The sequence below is a fragment of the Parasteatoda tepidariorum genome, chromosome 7 (genome assembly GCF_043381705.1).
Source record: "Parasteatoda tepidariorum isolate YZ-2023 chromosome 7, CAS_Ptep_4.0, whole genome shotgun sequence".
NCBI classification, from domain to species: domain Eukaryota; kingdom Metazoa; phylum Arthropoda; class Arachnida; order Araneae; family Theridiidae; genus Parasteatoda; species Parasteatoda tepidariorum.
In genome coordinates this window covers 47,508,960-47,528,912 of record NC_092210.1, presented here as the reverse complement: position 1 = coordinate 47,528,912, position 19,953 = coordinate 47,508,960, and the positions used below count along the sequence as shown (strand labels likewise).

At 32.8% G+C, this 19,953-nt stretch overlaps 1 protein-coding gene across 1 annotated transcript in view; it reads left to right on the top strand.

Moving 5' to 3' along the window:
- LOC107451568 (uncharacterized) overlaps window positions 1-19,459 on the top strand; it is a 31,466-nt gene extending 12,007 nt beyond the window's left edge. Inside the window, exons 5-12 of the mRNA XM_016067712.3 lie at window positions 613-768; window positions 2,919-3,013; window positions 5,832-5,929; window positions 7,454-7,649; window positions 11,659-11,783; window positions 13,944-14,176; window positions 15,488-15,647; window positions 19,184-19,459. Of these exons, the coding sequence (XP_015923198.1) occupies window positions 613-768; window positions 2,919-3,013; window positions 5,832-5,929; window positions 7,454-7,649; window positions 11,659-11,783; window positions 13,944-14,176; window positions 15,488-15,647; window positions 19,184-19,256 (1,136 nt within the window). The 3' untranslated portion in view covers window positions 19,257-19,459. The remainder of the gene's footprint in view (window positions 1-612; window positions 769-2,918; window positions 3,014-5,831; window positions 5,930-7,453; window positions 7,650-11,658; window positions 11,784-13,943; window positions 14,177-15,487; window positions 15,648-19,183) is intronic.
- Window positions 19,460-19,953: the final 494 nt, after the last annotated feature.

Below are 19,953 nucleotides of genomic sequence, written 5' to 3'. Positions count from 1 at the left end.
TTCTGGAGTTGACTATTGACTTAGATGACTGAGAATGTTACGAATTTGAAAAACGAAACTGAAGTAAAATTTTACGTTAAAATGTTTAGCATAATTTATATTCTTAAAATATTATCTAACATATTATGACAAAAATTCGAACTGATTCAATAGAAGAAGAAAAAAATACTTTCTCGGTTTTGTTTAACTTTCATAGAGACTAGACTTTAAAGTCATTATTTCGAAATTAAGTTTCAACAGGAACATGACGTATGTACATAGCGTTTTGTCTCTAAAATAAAACAAAATAAAAATTTTAAATGGTTTTACTGAAAAGGGTTTAAAATTTCATGACAAATTGCAATATATCCATTAGAAAAGGTAATAACCTTATGTCTCAAATCATATCTCAAATTGGCTTGATTGGCCATTGGCTTGAAATTTCGAAACTTTTTTAATCAAAATGTGCTTCAAAATATTTCTTTTTGTTTAATTTCAAACCTTAAATGAGTTCACATATGATAATAAAAGATGTTTTCTTATAAATAAAGAGAGTGTAATCATTTTCATTTTATATAGAAAAAAAATATTGCCTCTGGTACAAACTAAAAAATCAAAATTTATTTTTAAAAGGTTTACATCCCTTAGAAGGGCCGCCCTGGCTAAGCATAACCAAGGCAGATGAAAAAAAGAAATATGAAGTTTACGATGAAAGTGCATATATTGTGTTTGTTACAAAGGCAACGAGTAGAAACTTCAGGGGTTTCAACATTTCATGGGACTACGGAGGTAAAATTCACACTCCATGCCTTAAATAACTCAAATACATTGTACTATAAATCTCAAATGTGTCTTTGTTTTAAAATTTCAAATAACTCTAAGTTGTCTTAAGTAAGTAGTGAACAAAGTCAACTCAATCGCATAACAAAGAATCTGGGTACAATAAAACGTCAAGACTACACAATAAAGGTTAAGATGTCTCACAATGATCTCCAAATGTAAATTTCAATAAACGCCACTTGCCCATCGAAGATGGAGAGATAGATACTCTAGCTCATACGGCTACAACCCTGCATCGTGGTGACTGGCTGTTCCTGGGTTCTGTCCGCCTCGCTTGACCCTGTAAAATTTTGTTCGTTCCTCTTCTAAAATGAGATTTATGTACTTGGCTCTCAATATAAAATTTTCATCCATAGTTGAAGAATAGAGTGGGAAAAGATTTTAAGTACATTTTAGTGAATATGAGTACTGTTTGTCTAAGATAGGTACTCTGCCAGACATTCGTCTGGAGCTGTGGTGATGACTATGGTAACGAGGTATGATTATTTTAAGTAGGGGTGAGGGGTCCCTCTTTAGGACTGGTTTCGGCGAGAGAAAAGAAGATCTCTTCATCGAAGCTACCCTCCCTAAAATGCCATCTTCTTGTTTCCATAGCACCAGACTGCCGCAGACTTAGTGGCGGTCAGAGTACCTATCTTAGACAAACAGTAAATCATTTTTAAAGTTCACGCACTAAAACTAAGAAATCGATGTTGTGTCTTACTTTCCTTCCTTAAGTTTCCTACTTCCAAAATCTTCTTTTTTTAATGCCCACCTGGAGAATGACCTATCATACAGGCATCTGAAGAGCAGATTTGTTGGCCACTCAGTCAGAGGCACCATATTAGGTGGGCCAACGTTGCTCCCACAGTAAGGACAGATAGTAGAGAAAATGAAAGAGCATCCATGCCTTGCCCCGGATTCGAACGCAGAATCTTTCTGATGCAAAGCTCTGACCCCTACACAGGCAGATTAAAATTTCCAAAATCTATAAATGTCTAACTCTTCATGTTTTTCTTAATTTGTTGTCAAAAGAGAACATTTCTAAAGTTACTCATCGATGGCGTTCTTGGAATTTACTTCAATTCCGAAACCACTCAAAGATTGATATGTAATACCTTCATCCATTATATTTCAAAAATTGGAGAAAAAAACAACTTATGTGTGGTTAATAAGATTAAAATAAGATTTTTTCCTCAAAACCTCTGGGGGTACTGGATTGGAGATCGATCGTTCTCCGATTCAGGTCAAAATTACGATCTGTGGATGAATGAATGGATGTATGACTGAGTCCGCCCTATAAACGGGTGTGACGTATGGTGTGGCAGAAGTCGAATTCTTAGCCATAGATGGCGCCACTGGAAAACAAGAAGAATCGCACCCCCTCTGCCTAAACAGGCATACGTCAACAACAACATAAGATTTTTACAACAGAAATCTTTTTTTGTTTTCAAAATGTCTCATACAACTTTTTTTCCCAAAAACTATGTAATTATCAAAAGCTATGTGAGTGATCACAAAATATCCTGGCATATTAATGTAAACAAACTTATAAAATAGTGTAAAGAAATAATTAATATTAATAATTAAAAAGCTAATAAAATCATGTTTAATAATACATTTCCGAACGGAAATCACTCCCAACTCCTAAATCCGAATAGGAGCCTCGTTTTCTCTCATTCTGTACTCTGCTAATGTCAATATCCCAATGTTTATACTTTTTTATTTTTATGGTCAAGAATTTTAATTGGTTGGGGAAAGTATTACTTTAACTATTGAATTCCTTCTGAAAGACCAAACACGTGAGAAGTTTCAAAACAAGAATTTTTGAATTGAGATGGATTTGTTCCTTGCTTAACACGCCATTTTGCTCATATATGATCATTAGGTTCCGATATCATAGGTCACATGAGTGAGTATCCATGATTTTCTTCTTCTTCTTCTTGAAATGAAAGTACACAATTTATGTATGTATGTCGAAAAATAACCCCCGAAAGTCAATGTAAAACTAAAAAGTATTCCTAAAACCATCACTAAAAACGGACCGAGTTCACGATTAAGCTTCCTAACATGGATGGAAGAGAATTAGAACTAAAAATATTTTTTTCTTTGCTTTATAGATACAACTATAGAAAAACCTGAGATTGATGAAAAAAAAGACGTGAAGGAATCTGCTCCAATATGTATTTATAACATTACAGCAGCAAATGAAGAAGTCAGTAAATGCTATTTTTATTACCATTTTCCTTAACCTTGCAACTTACACTAAACCTGTTATCACCTAATAAAAGTTTATTTTATTATTCGTCACCTTTGATCACCATCGCTGCCTATCCTGCAATAGATATGTGGTTATAAGATTCACCTTAGTATCCGTCTAACTTTAATCTCTACTTCAAAAGAAAAGACAAACTTAAGAGTCAAATATCAAGATCGGTGCAAATGTTTAAGAAGCTCAGTTAATTACTTATGAAACCAGCTTCGTTCGTTGCTTTTCATCGAATATATAAGGCACTTAGTTTTCAACTCTGTATTTTTGTAATTAAAAACCCAACTCATAAAATAAACAGCCGCTACGTCAGAGTGGTGAGTTAGTCCATCGGCTTCGATCCGAGTTCGATTGGCTAGTGCAGTGGTGCACAAACTAGGGGTCGCGACCCCAGTGGGGGTCACCATAAGTTTTTTGGGGGTCGCCAAATTTATATGAAATGCATTATCCCTGCATGCTGCATACCATACAGTGTACAAATAAAGAGTGAAGCGCCGTCACTCCCTGTTTATTTGCAATTTCATGCTGTCCACTCTTTCTGATGGTGCTGCAGCATTAACAGGTTTGAATAAAGGGCTCAGATGCTTAATTCAGAAGGTGGCGCCTCATATGGTATTTAATCACTGTATGATTCATCGGCAAGCTCTTGTTGCAAAAGATATGGATGAAGAGTTGCACAACGTATTACAAGACGCTGTTAGTTCAATTAACTACATTAAATGCAACAGCCACAACAACCGTCTTGTTTCAATACTTTGCAATGAGATGGGCTCAACGTATGAGAGATTTACTGTTACACACCGAAGTCAGATGGCTTTCACGTGGGAAAATACTACGACGGATATTTGATTTAAGAAATGAAGTGTACTCGTTTTTAATCGAAAAGAAACATAGATTGGCAAGTTATTATATCAATGAAGTTTGGATGGGGAAGCTGAGCTATTTAGTTGATATTTTCGAAAAACTTAACGACTTAAATTTGAACTCGCAAAGTGAGAATTCAACTATCATAACTGCAGCCAGTAAAATTCAGGCTTTTAAGAATAAGCTTAGTCTCTGGCAAACTGAACTGAATAAAAACAACACCATGATCCCTTGCTTTAACGATTTTATCAAGGAAAATAATATAGATATATTTACTTTTAAAAACATCATTTCCAATCACATTGAAAAGTTACAGAAAATTTTTTCAAGAAGATTCGAGGATTTTCCTGAAAATCTTGGTTGGATTCGTGATCCATTTTCCTTTGACATATGCAGTTCAACTCTTCAAATTAGTGAGAAAGAGCAATTGATGGATCTAATTAGTGATTATACTCTTCGAAATCAATTTAAGACTCAGCCTTGACAAAAATTTTGGCTATCCGTGGAAAAACAATATCCTATTTTATGCAAGAATGCCATCAGAGTGTTAATACAATTTGCATCAACGTATTTATGTGAAACTGGATTTAGCAAACTAGTTTCAATAAAAACTAAATACCGCTCGTGTTTAAACCCTGAAGATGATATGCGAATTGCAATTAGCAACATACATCCTAACATCGATGAGATAATTAGAAACTTGCAGCCACATACATCTCATTAAAGGGCAATTTACTGATTTTTGTGTTATACAAAAAGTATTTTCTTAAAATTATGAATAAAATTAATATGAGTCAAATAAGATGATGTTTTTATTCGATGAAACGAAAGAAATGCGCGAAATATACATCTTATTTGTGAACATTTATCTCTAGGGGTCGCCAAAAATTTTCTCTCTACTAAAGGGGTCGCAGTCGAAAAAAGTTTGCGCACCACTGGGCTAGTGGACAATGTGATCGAACTGCACTTTCTCCTTTCGTGTAGGTCAGTGTTTCCCAAAGTGTGGTACGCGTACCCCCAGGGGTACGGGAGCAGTTTAGAGGGGGTACGCGTTCTTATGCGAAATATCATGCGACAGACCAAAATTTAAAATTTTTATTTAAAAACAAAGCTAGCCATGAAAATTTATGTTGACGTATTCTTCTATGGGCTATTTTTTGCACAGTTAACAGTTAATAATTAGTAGTGTCAACAGCCAGTTGTGATTTTTAACTTTGGTGCAATTTTCTTATAGTAAGGTAAGTAATAAATTCCACTTATTATAGGTTTGTAATAAATTCCACTTATTTTAATTATTTTTATAAAATAATAAAAAAGGATTTTAAGTTATTAGCTAATAAATTAGCTAAATATCAAAAGTATTCGCCAATTTTCGAAAGTCTTCGCCAAATGCAAATCGTAACAATTTTTTATAATTAATTTTTTCCCATAAAAAAACTATTTTACGGTAGTTTGTTTCAGGCGTATATTATTTGGACCCAATTCTACTTGGTTATGCTGGGCATCTATCAGAAAATTCTGTAATCGAATAAAAAATACTGATTTGTTTAAAAAATTAATATTGACTTAATTTTAATTTCTTTCCAGTGCAAAAAACATGCAGTGGAGTGCTTAGCTCGGACCCTGATAGTATAATTCGTCACCTACGAAACTTTAATCCGCGAACTGCCTTGTTTTTAAAACAATACTATCGTGATGTTTTAAGGAATAGTTAAATTTTATAGCAACATCGAAATTTTGAAAAATATTTCTAAATTTCGGATTCTATGAAGATATGCTTTTTTGCCTCAAACGTGATCTAAAAGTTATTAGTCAACATTTGAATTTGTTAAAAAAAATAATTAATCATAAAATAATTTATTTTGAAGGTATACAGTAAAATACTATTTAAATTTTACAGTTTGCGAACAACACACCAGGAGATTATTTCAAGGATTTTCGTGAAAACTTCGCTAAAGTTGCAACTGATGTCAGCGAAAACTCGGATGATGTAATTAGGTGAGTAAAAAACCTATGAAATACCTGAGCAAAATTAATTTTAGGAATTAAATATTACCTTTAAGTCAGAAAGAAACCTTATTTATGTTTGTTTTATCCAAAAAGTATATCACCTTAATTTTTGTGCACACGTCGATAAAATTAGCGAGATTATTGCACGTTAGAAATCCCTTCTACCGAAACCTGCGATTAATTGGCGTTGACGAATGATAAACACACCATTGCATTCTTATTTTTAAATAATGTAAAAGTAGAGTTTGTTTCTTCATGAAATGTTTCGTGATTGAGGATCCCGTTGAACGAACTAGTTAAGCCCGAATTTTCCGAATTCGGTCTTAATGCATTTTTGGCTAAGGACAATAAAACTGTTTCGATTGGTGTAAGACACTGTCATAATTATAAAATAAGCCTCTTCGTGAGCAGTAAATAGTACGAAGGAAACCTATATAAATCAATCGTCTTTTTAAATTGCCTTTGGCTCTCACCAGCATTTTGTTAATCTGGAGAAACCTAGTTCTCTTAAAAAGCCCTTCAATTCTTGAGAACTTCCATGAGGAAATGTAGAATAAAATTCAACAATCAATCCGAAGACGTAGTGTTTGCAAACATCGAGAGTGGAAGAATTGGTAAAGCAGCTTTAAACATGGCTGACTTCTATAATCGCCTTTTCAACATCAAGAAATAAAGCAATTTTTGCTCAAGCAAGTTTCCAAATGATCCATGATGATTGAACCAAGTTAAGTAAAGCGAAGCTTACCCTGGCCCGCCTTCGGAGGAAGAATTCAGGAATTACCAGGTGACGTGGCATTGCGAGAGCTCAGTTTCAGTGGAACAGAGGACCGGTGGCGCATGTACACGGAAATTCATAGCCCCGAGTCACGCCCAACAAAAGCAACACTTACTCGTCGAAGGTAAAGAGGGGCAGAGAAGCTCCAAGTGCAAGATCCGCGGGGCGTAGGTCGTGCCAACTCCGCTGAGACGCAGATCAGCTGGGGCTGACCGCAGGGAGACAACACCCATCCCGCGATCAAGAGAGTAGCCCTCTGACTGGAAGACCCCAAACCATATGCTTTATTACCAAAATTACACCCACGTTAAGTAAAGCTTGCGCATAGAGTGAATCAGAAATAAACCAGCACGTCACATTTTGACCTCATTTTAAGCATAGCTTTCTCAATGCGATTCAATGGTGATTTTTTAGGGACCCTATTTTTTCAATAAGAAATTCTAAGAGTAAGAAATTCTCACATAAAAAGGGAAAAAAAGTGCAACTGATTCATAAGCTTTGCGTCGATACGTGACATTGACGATATTCTGGTTTTATTTACTTGTGGACAAAAAAAAAATAAAGACAAGTTTTAATAAACTACGTATTTAATTTTTTACATTAAACTAATTTGTGACGCTAAAAAATTAATAATAATAATTCTAAAAATAATAAACAATTGTTTGTAAATTTAGTCTGTTAGTGCAAAACATATTACTATGAGTCTATAATTCACCACTGCTCTTTTCATTATCTAGCGCTTCTAGTGTCAGCGTTTTTCGAATATCTGGAGTATTTAAGGATGATAAATCCAACGAAGCTCTGTACGCAATGGTTAAAATAACAAAGGATTCCACTCAAGGAGAAGCAGCTTTCAAGAGGAAAAAGCTGGAAGAAATTATAACTATATACAGTAAAAAAGTTTTAGAGAAAGAAATAGTGGACAAATTTGAGGTAATATTTCTTTTGAATCCGATTAATTAAAGCTTTGCTTGAAAAGTCTTAATTGTTTTCTAAAGAAAAAGAGCCGGGAGAGCCTAGTTAGTAGGACACTGGGTTCATGCTCGTTGTAAGGTCGTAAGTTCGAATCATGCCAGCAAAAGCCTTCTCGTGTATTAAATGGTGATTGGTGCACTTTAAATCTGCAGGGGTCATGAAGCCCTTCAAGTTCCCATAACAAATCAATACCTCTGGGCAGAATTGAGATTGATCATTCTCTGGTTCATGTCAAAATTACTATGGGTGGTAGAATAAATGGGGTATGAATGGATCCTCTTTGTAAAACGTGCTCTGACGTGTGCGTGGCTGAAGTCGTATTCTTGGCCATAGATGGCCTCTTCTGAAAAACAATAAACGCGCTCTCTGCCTTAAAAATTACTTGGATTCCCATAGTAGGCTTGGTATTCTGTGGCGAGCTGGACTGGTAGCCAGACGTGGACTATACTGGTAAGGGTTTTGCAAACCTAGGTACGTCTCCACGTCTGGAGGAAAGGAAAAGCAGGCTTGGTATTGACAAGTGGAGGTAGTAACAAGAATTTTAAAAAATAATAATTGCTTCCAGATATGTTTTCACTAAAAGAGAAGTGTATAAAAAACTTTGCAACGGTAACATTTTTCCGATAATTGAATTGATACATCGTGACTACCACAAGTAAAAAAAAACTTAACAGACATGTAATATAGGAATGAATTCATCCAATCTACTATTAGTAGCTAATGCTGTTACATCATACCTGATAAGTTTTACAAATTATTCACAAAAATACAAAAAAGTTAGACTTACCATATATTCAAAGCTGAATAAACTGACTTCAAAAAATGTAAAAACATTGAATTTTCAGCACAAAAAATTTAAATTAACACAAGTTTGATGTAGAAAATATCAGAATACGATTTCCTCAAATACATTTCATCACTTTAGTCCTATGCTGCCGTAAATATGAAAAACTGATGTAAACGACGAAAAATTCGAAATCGAGATTTTTATATATTTGGCATTTTTTTTCTTCGGAAATCAGTTTTTTAGCAGTTTTCAGAAATTTCGTTTCAGCATGACTCTGACTGAATCTTTAATTTGCAGACATAAAATGCCTAAGTCCAAATTACAATTGAAGAAACAATGTTACTTAGCTATTTATTCAAGGTTATCTTTTCGACAAGTAGTAAAACAGATTTACGATGATGTTTGTATTGCAAGTAATTGTGACCGATGGAAAACAATAACCTCTGGCAACCCTTGAACTTAAGTTTTTTTTTGTTTTTTTTTTCATCTGCCGCTTTATTTCTTTAGCATCTTGCGATAATTCAGCACATTCTGATTTGAAAATTTTTGGTTTTACTCAGAAATAAAAAAAAATTCACGTCTATCGCGAATTAAATAATTTTATATGAGTGAAATCTTCAAGATTACAGAGCATTGTGTTCGACCTTGTGTTCTATCCTGAAAAACGTACGACTTTTTTATATAAATGTTACGGATGTACTTATTAATAATAACCCGTTATTATTAATAATAAAAAAGCTTTTTTTGGTAAATATCTTGCAACTAAGCACAATAATCACACTATTATTAATAATTGCCAAAAAAAGCTTAGCAAGTGTAATTATCTAGGCATAATTTATTGAGACTTAAACCTTAACGTAATTTTTTATATGTTTATGTGCGGTGATTATGAATCTGCCTTTGTAAAGTTAAAAGAGGGACAACAAGTAATACGAATTTTTACTTATATTTTAATTTAATATAACAGCATTAAAAATTCAATTTGCTTGCCTATCATCATATCTATTGGTTATTGATAATTTTTTAAATCTTGAGTTCATAAATTTTAATATCGTTACAAAAAATGAAGAACGGCTATTATAAATATTTGGATTGATTAAAGTTGCCATTGCCCGGTTTTCCCTACACTGATTTTATGAATAAGTGCCACTGGCCGATACACCCTACAGTTATGTTTTTTACTGTCAAGTGCGTTGCATGATACACATTCATGATACCCGACACTGATATTTTTTTTAAAGTTAAGGGCAACAGCTCAGTACACATTGACGAGGTATATCCTACACCGATGCGGCTTTTTTTTTAGGTACAAATAATTAAAAAGGATTTAAACCGACTAGGATAAAGTATTTGTACAACATACGAACAGCATTCAGAAAGGGTGAAGGTCCACATCTAAAGTAAATAAGAAATTCACATTCGTTAGCTGGTTGCACGGGAAATAACCAATATGCATGCGTATCAGAAACTCTAGCCAAATGGATTGAAAATCATTATACCAACTACACTTTATTGGTAACTATAAATAATAACCAGCAAATATAATAAATTTCGATAGATAATTCAATTTAGCCGACTTGATCGTACTTTAATAAAATGGTGAAGATCATGTTCCAAAGACGGATTAAAAATTTCGAAGAAATTTTTCAAAGATGGCCACTGGACAGATGTAAACTTCTTGAAATCATCTGTAGCAAAAGACGAAATCTGTAGTTAAACTTTCTGACAAGACACTCCTCCCACAGATGAAAAAAAATATTTTTTTCATCCTAAAAAATCTTGGATTACTGAACGGAAGTTATTATTTTGGAATAATATAAAAGCATCTGAAACATCCAGAGATTTAATTCATGACTCCTCAAATAACTTTATATAAATATATGCAATATTGTTAGTATAAAATTTGTTTAACCATTATTTCGTTTTATTTTCTTATTTATTTATTTTTGATAACTTGAGGAAAATAATCTTAAAAATATATTTAAATTTTAAACCCCAATCCAGAAGACAAGGGAACTCCTGGACCAATCAATAGAAGAAATTTGCCTTCGTGGAGGACTTTTTTGATGGAATTAACCCGCATTTGCGTTACATGGAAAGGAAAACCACGAAAACATCTCACGGTTAGCCTGACAGCAAGCGGACTCTAACACATGATCCGTCTGCCACTGAGGATATTTTACGTCAGCACTGCGCCGGTCACAGAATTTGTATCGACCAGCCATTGCTGGGATTCGAACCCGGTTCACCTCATTGGAAGGCAAAAGCTCCATCTCCTAAGCCACCACGGCTCAAGAAAAATATTGGGGAAAAAAATTTTTTGAAAATAAATAAATGAAAAAAAAGAAGAAAAAAAACTTCACGTCGTTGCAACAACCTGCGGTGCATGAGCAACTCACAAAGGGGGTGGGGGTGGAAATGATGCGTCCAGTTGCGCTGATTTTTAATCTGTTATAAACTCGCCAAAGTATTATCGATAGGAGAAAACCATCGTAATTCCTAATTTGTTTAAAACTTACAGATTAGTAAATTTTTTTCACAATATTATTAATGCAATATTAAGGTACGTGTATAACTAATTTGAAATATTTTTAATTGATAGTATTAAAACAGCAAGAAAAATAGCTGTTAGTTGTTTAACTTAAAATCTTTCTTGAAGAACTTACGATTGGTTTTTCAATTACACGGCAGAACAATAGTTGACTAAATATCAAACTATCATGCAATGAAATAAAAATTTTAATGTATGCCTTTAAAAATTCCAATGCCATTAGACCGTTATATCGTAGAAATATATGGCAATCTTAATACAATGTCTAAATGTACCAAATTACCTTACTTCTAGACTTGGTTATACCATACTACGTTTCAACTTGTTCATTCAATTATCTACGAATCAATTTATTATCTTGTTAAGGTTGCAATATTTTTGCACCGTTTAAGTTACGGTTATAATGTTTCTACATTGCACCATTTTTTTCCCTAGGACTTTACAGATTTGCAGATCTGGTGTTCTATGCCAGTAGAAATCACATCCTCCTCATATCAAATATTCGAATAATTTGGAAATTTAAATTAGAATTTGTATTAATTAAGTTATTCATAATTTTTTTATGTATTTTGAATAAAAACTGCAAATATTTTTTTAAAAAATTTCCTTCTAAAATCTCAATTGTTCAGTTTAGAAAATGTGAAGCTCCTTATGTACCTGAATCCTGGTTCTATTTTGGCGTAATCTTAATAATTCCAGTCGTCTGCTTTGCTTTGATTCTCTGGATATGGAAACAAAATCCTATTGCGGAACAGTGAGTATTCAAACTTCTTAATTTCAAAAATCAAAATTGTCTTATTGTCGCCAAATTTCACTTTCATTGAAATTATTTTTCTACAAAGGCATAAAAACAATTGATGCATGAAAAATATTTTTATTGAAGTTTGAAATTTTATTGATTTGTAAGTTTATAGACGTTCTCAAGATCGAAAATATAATATTATTATTATATTTTATTATATAATATTATACTGAAAATATAATATTATACTGTTATTATTTGTATTACGCCTAATAAAACATTTCAATATTTTATAACTAGTATAGTAAACTAGTATAGTAAACTAAACTACTTCAGAAATGATAAAAATGCCTAAAAAGTAAAAGATAAGATTAATAAAAAATATATATTTTAAACATAGGTTCCCTTACAGCATGCGTAGTAAAATAATAAGTTTTAATCAAAAGTCTTGAATCGAAACACTCATCACAATACTTTTTATCGCTTTAATCGTTAATGATTTATGATGTCTAGTTTAAGTACACTCATAACAAAATATTGTATTATTACACGGGTATTTGACTATTTTTTTTTAATTTTATAATTACATTAGACTATTTTTTTAGGTAAGCGTGAATTTATCACTCAATAAAATATGAATTTAATTCAATCATCTCGATTTTTTTTAATTAATTTCATTGAGTTATGCATCTTCCATTGCAAAGACTGCTGTTATTGTTATTGTAGTTAATTTACGTCGCACTAGAGCTGAACAATGGGCTATTGGCGACGGTCTGGGAAACATCCTTGAGGATAGTCCGAAGACATGCCATCACAATTTTGAACCTCTGCAGAGGGGATGGCACCCCCGCTTCGGTAGCCCCACGACCTGCACGCGAAGTCGAGCACTTAACGGTAGAACAGTTTAACGAGGACCAATACCGCACACCCTCGGTCCCTACGCAGACTAATCCAAGAGGTCACCCACCCGCACACTGACCGCAGCCAGTGATGCTTGACTTCGGTGATCTGCTGGGAACCGTGTCCTAACGATCAGTCCACTGCGGGACTTGCAAAGACTGCGTTAAAATACATTATGTCTCTTTTAGTGGTGCTAGACAGCGCTGTTTTAGAGTGCGTCTCTGAAGTTCTATTGTTGTAACAAAAACGATTTGCTAAAAAGGATGTTTCATAGTTTTATTTATTAAGTTTACCATTTGAAATCAATTTCTATAGGCTAAACTAGAAAATAATTCTTAATGTTCTTGAGAAGATTATAATTCGAGGTTATCAGAAGTGTCTATGATAGATAAAATTTTGAAAACCTTTCGAAAGCACCAAAGTTAAATACATATTTTTAAATAATTATCTCTAAATAACTTAATATATAATTGCTCATATTTAAATAAGTTTATCTTAAACTACATTTCTGTACGTCTACATTATAGAACAGAGATTTGTTGTACACGTACGTTTGTTGTATTGACTACATAACTATCAAATTATATTTTATCTATACTTTATTGAATGGCATGTTATATTTGATTACTTATTAATAAACAAATATATTATCTTCATTTTGTTAATTTAATTTTGATATTTATTTTGTTGTTGAACAATGTTTCATTGAGTACAATTCCTTTAAACTATCTTAATATCACGCTTTTTTTAGTAGAATCACCCAAAAAAAAAAAAATTGTCTATAAAACATGGGTTTGCCAGCTAGACGATTGCGCATTATTTAATAAAAAAATAAAATATCCAATATTGACGTTTATTTATTACCTTTTCCACGAAAAATATTTTTCTCTCCAAAACAAATGCAATATAAAACTCTCAAAATGGAAAAATATGGGAACAAAACTATCATTACTACAGTATAAAAAAGGTCATCGACTTAAAATATTTACATTAAAAATATCCATTGTTATTAAAAACTGAGAATATTATTTTGATTACTATTTATTTTTTCATCTGACAAATTCTCTAGTTCTCGACAAATTCATTATAATTAGATGTTTAATTCTTTCAATAGAACTCCTGACAGTTAAAGAATAAATTCTTTACATATGAGTCAAGTAATAAAATCTCGTCATGGCGGTGTTTAATTTCAGTTAAATCTCCTGTAATATAGTAAATACATAGTAATGCAGCATTTCATTCTGTTTAAATTATTTAAACGTAATATTTCAGTTATGAAAAGAAGAGAAAGTTAAAGAGAGCGTCTTTTACACGAAGATCTCAACACGAAGAGACACTAAATCCTAGGTTTTATGATGTAGACAATTGTGATTTTGCTGTGCAGTCTGCAACTGAAAATCATTACATAACCGTGCCTAAAGTTCAGCTAACGAATGAACAGGGACGAAGGATGACTTTAAACCTCTCCGATACATTGCTGTGTGGCGATAATGCATCTGACGATGGTAAGTTAAAATTTTGGGGGGGGGGGAATTTAAGTTCTATAATTTTAATCGTTGGTTTTGTTGAAGCAGTAAGAGTTAGTTCAACCGACTTTGCTTAAATGAAAGAGAAGGAAAGGGTTAGGTCATTTCGAACAATATATAAAAACATAAGAGCTCGAGAAATAGAGTCTCATAAATGAGTTGACCCGGGTTCGAATCCCAGTGATGGCTGGTCACTCGGCACCCATCTCGCACCGACTACAGTGATAACGTAAAATATCTTCAGTGGTAGACGAATCGAGAGTTAGTTTCCTTGCTGTCAGGTTAACAGTGGGAAGTTTTCCTCTTCATGTAACGCAAATGTGGGTTAGTTCCATGAAAAAGTCCTCCACGAAGGCAAATTTTTTCCAATACTTGATCCAAGAGTTCCCTTGTTTTCTGGATTGTGCTAATAATTACAGAAAGCAATATCCAGAAAACATCGAACTCCTGGATTAAGTATTAAGAGAAATTTGCCTTCGTGGAAGACTTTCTGACGGAACTAACCCCTATTTCAGTTACATGAAGAGGAAAACCACGAAAACCTCCCTCATTGTTTTATAACAGTCGTTGAACAGCCGATCCAATTTTATGGGTTTACGACCACTAATGTTGAACTCCGTAGCCTTGTAATTTGGAACCCAATCCAGAAGACAAGGGAACTCCTAGATCAAGTATTGGGAGAAATTTGCCTTTCTGGAGGACTAACCCGTATTTGCGTTACATGAAGAGGAAGATCACGAGAACCTCCCACGGTTAGCCTGACCGCAAGGGGACTCTAATCCATGATCCGTCTACCACTGAGGATATTTCACGTCAGCACTGTGGTCGATGGAATCGTTTGGGATTTCAGATGTGGTCACGGAATTTGTATCGACCAGCCATCGCCGGGATCGAACCCCGGTTCACCTCTTTGGAAAGCGAGCGCTCTATCCCCTGAGCCATCGCGTCTCTCCCGCATTCTTTAAAAATACTAGAGAAAACGTCTACTGATGTTGCTAGTTTGTATGTGACATTTGTAAAATAAATTTGTACAGAAGCATTTACTAACGCTCAATCCATAAAGTAATAGATTCGATAATCTTAACGGTTGATATGATCAGTGCTAAGTCATTGTCACGTATTTCGAACAATTCTTTAGTATTCAGTTTAATTTGAATTTAGTTTAAATTGAAAAAAAAACTGTCAAAGAATCTCGGGAAATGTCTAAAAAAACTAGTTTATGGTGTTAATGTGTTGACACTGAAGGCTGTTTACAAGTAGTACAAATCGTTACTTTTTTTATTTTTATAGAACTCTTCAACAAGATGTTTACACATAAAAGACGAAGCGATATACTCGAATTGCAACGTATGCAAAGGACAAACAGATTATTTTTAACCAATGAGGGAGAAGATAATGCGGCCTTTGAAATGGATCAAGAAAGGAATGCTGAAACGGAACGAAGGCAACAGTAAGTACCATATTTGAAGAAATAAGTTCAAGTAAACATGCAGGGTTCCAAAGTCTGGATGCAAATTTGGGGACCCGCATTTCACATATACAAAATCCCCCCACCCTTAATATATATTTTTAGAATCCTTATCAAATATGATGGTAAAACAATACGCACAAATTAATATTTAAATGAGAAAGAAACAAATAAACGCTATCGAAGTATGAAGAATCACAAATAAGTAAGGCGGGACTGAAAATATCAAAACATGTTTGATTGTTGATAGAAAACGCAGAGAATTTGAAAGATGATTATTAGAAACATTTCATTCCAGTTCATGGGTGCAAGTTGGAAAAAAGGCCAAGACTGAAAATTTTTTGACTGAAATACCTAACATACGCAATACTCCCTCGACATATGCAAACTATCTAAGAAAGCTTTACCATAATACATCAAGTTTAAATACTGTACAAAAAATATTTATTCATCTGTCTTTTCATAAAATAACAACAGGACATAAGAAAGTAGACCAATAACGTAGACCTAAAAAATATTTTTATGGACAGAAAAAAAAATTCCGATTTCCGTCTTCGAGTCAGTCTTGTTTCCGTCTTACTTCCGTCCGCGGACATTTCCGAAAGACGGAAATCCGTCCTGGGGACGGAAGACTTGCACCCATGTTTCAGTTTCGTACTAGCTTTAATATCGGCCCCTAATCTGTATGCTCTTCTTTTACTTCATTTCTGACAAGGATTCAAACATAAACATTAAGGGCAGTCACTAGGAAATATCTTATATACTTGGATAATCATATGTGGATGGAACGTTTATTATTATCAATTTTTGTATAAATTTTTAGTTCTATTTATTTATTGATTATTCTGTTGATATTTTGTTTATTTACTTGTTAAGAGAGCCATGTTATATGAGGTTAAAACTGTGTGATTGATACGAAAGACGTATACATACAGAGAACCAAAAAAATAACACAATCAACCTAAGTCAAGGGGCTAAATTTAAACTTACTATTTGCAATCAAATTCAAAGGTAGTGAGTAAATTTCCTTTTTTTTTTTTTTTTTTTTTTAAAGTTAAATTTTAAGTAACTAAACATACTATAGTGCTTTAGTTAAACGGCGCATGGAAGAGTTTTGATATCAAGCAATTGCATTTTTCTTCTATTTAGAACAACAAAAAAAGTCACCCCCCACTTTTTATCTCCGTAGTTACTTCTCGAAACAATGAAATCTTAAGACAACATTATTTTGATTTAATATTTTTATTGCTATAAAAATGTTTCGAATTTTAGTTTCTACAATATTTTATGGCTTCGATCATGAAAAAGTTCTTCATACCACATATGTTAACGATTTAAAAAATTTTCATATTTTTCAGAAATGAACAATTTTTAAACTTAAATTTCATGCTGTGCTCTAAATAAAAAATGTCGCGATGAAGTGTTCGGTTGTTTACGTATTAAGAGACAATCCAAATGGTTCGAAGAGATGACTTTATAATATGCTAATTATTTAGTGCTAACTGCTGATTAAAGAACGAAATCAGAGACAAAACAAACTTTCTCCCGATAGACGAATTCGGCATTTCATTTTATTTTATTTTATAACCGTCGTTGAACTGCCGATCGAATTTTTTGGGTTCACGGCGACTAAAGTTCAACTTCGTAGTCTTGTAATTTTTGACCAAATCCAGAAGACAAGGGAACTTCCGGATCAAGTATTGGGAGAAATTTGCCCTCTTGGAGGACTGTTTTATGGAACTAACCGGCATTTGCCTTACATGGGGAGGAAAACCAAGAAAACCTCCAACGGTTAGCCTGACGGCAAGGGTCCCTAACCCATGATCCGTTTACCACTGCGGTTGGTGCGATTCACATTGGTCGCTGGGATTCGAACCCAGTTCACCACATTAGAAAGCGAATGCTTTATCCCCTGAGCGATCACGGAACTGAATTCGTCATTTAAAATAATAGACATTACGACAAATTCGGACCTAAAATGTTGGGGGTCACCGTCTTCTAGAAGATATGGTCTCATAAGTTTGGCGGTCTAACGTTTGGGCCCCCTAATGTTAATTTTATTTCCTGCATATTTCGCCGCATTCAAAAAAAAAATTTAAAATATTTAGCCCAAAGATAATAAATACCCAGCAAAAATAAATTTTTAACAATTATTTATTAATATTTTTATTTATCTAAAAATGATTGCAAATATATTGACTAGTAAGGTGTATAAAATTTTACAATCCAACAATCATTTTACAATTATTTTAATCAGTGTAATATTAAACAAAACGCAAAATTTAAACGAAATCGACTTATTTCTTTCCGAGTTATAATATTTGAAAAATAGTTGTACGTGTAGATTTTAAATTTTAAAGAATAAGGCGAATGAATTTGTTCAAATTTCGTAATTTGTCATTTAAAGTTACACAGTTTGAAATTGTGCTAAGATTTATAAATAATCAAATAGTTACTGCTGTGAACAATTTTTTCCAGATTGAGTTGGTGCCATAATTTGTTTTGTGCATTTAATTTTTATTTAAATGTTAACCAAAAATATACAAGATTTCCTTAAATTTTTTCTGGTTGTTTTCTTACTTAATAAATTTTGGATTAAAAACGAACACAAAGTAAATTATTATCTAACTGTTTATATACATACAAAGAAGTGTTTTAAAATTATGCAACGAAAAATTATGCTCAGAATTGCAGCAAACAAATTGTTTAATTCTAGTAAAGATTTCTGTATTAAAAAAAAGCCAACACTTGGCGCATCAAGCATGTTTTATTTTTTTCATTTTTTAAAAATAAAAAAAAATTTCTTATTACGTGGTTAATAGACATGCAATAATATACAGGGTGATTCTCAAATAATACGACACAAACTTAGAGAGGAGGTGGGGCGGCAGATCATAAAGATTAGGAATCGCATTAAAAACCATGACCTAAAATTTCTGTTTTCTAATAATATTGTCGCAAATTGCGTTTAAATTTGGTTCAGTATTAGATTTTTAATCGTAATTTAATGATTTAGCGACTAATTTGATAACTTCACTAGATCGCTAAATTATTACAAAATAGTTTTATCTGCGTCTATTTGAACGCAATTTTCAACAATTATTAGAAAACATAAAATTAACAGGAAATTAGATAATTTAACTAAATAAAAGAGCCTGTTCAAAGGCATACGTAAAAACAGTTCATAATATAGAAGCGCTCCTAGCGCCTTACGTTGGCACATCCGCTCATGGGTTCCTTTGAATTCTTAATCCCTATGATGTGCCCCACCTCCCCTAAGAGTTTGTCTCATTTTAAAATCCCTGCATTCGTCATGTGCACTCTGCATTTCGTCATGTTCTTAAATCAGAAAGTATACGGTAAAGAAATTCTGACAATTAAGAAAGATTTTGTTTTTACTTTATAGGGAAATATATCTGCTTTCTTTTATTTTCTTAGTGGTTAAAATTTTGCTCATTCAAATATTAAATTTCAAAAAGAATAATTTTATTCTTACATATAATATTCTTGTTTTTCAGTGACGATAGGACAGATCATACCTACGAATCACTCAGATCATCAGCAAGCTTATATGAGAACACTAGATTATAAAAATGGTCAAACGCAAATATATATATGTATATAAAAGAATGCCATGGTGCTTTTAAGAAATTTAGTTCCCTTCAATTATGAATAAAACTTAGTTAAATCAAGTCCATAAAAACTGTTTTAAAGACATTTGTTAGTTATGTTATACATTGTGCTTTGTGATTGTTTTAATATTTTTATTTAATAAAGCTATTTTTCAATATGAATTTCAAGATTGATGTCTAAAAGCACACAAAATCATAATTTTTAAGGACACAAATATTTGGTGTCATTAAAACGGTTAATTCTCTCATAATATAAAGGAAACAAAATTCGCATTCAAAGAATCGCCGTCAGTTTTTTGTATGCTATTGGCGAATAAAATTAAAACAGTTTACGAGAAATTACTAGAAGTTATTCGAAAAAATCAAAATTCTTCATACATGTTTGTTTTGTTTTATTTTTATTATATCAATTTTACTTTTAGTTATGAAATCTAAAATCGTCGAAAGTAACCCATAACTATTAAGTAGACAAAGATAAGATCGAAAGTTCGTTAAATCGTTTCACGCAAAAAAATATCAATCTACTTCACAATTCTTTGAACTGAGCTTAGTATCATAACATATTTTGATGTTGCATTCATTCATAAAGCTACACTCTCTTGCCAACAAAGCAAACTGCGTTATTCTAACGCTTCATTTTCTTTTAAATAATCGCA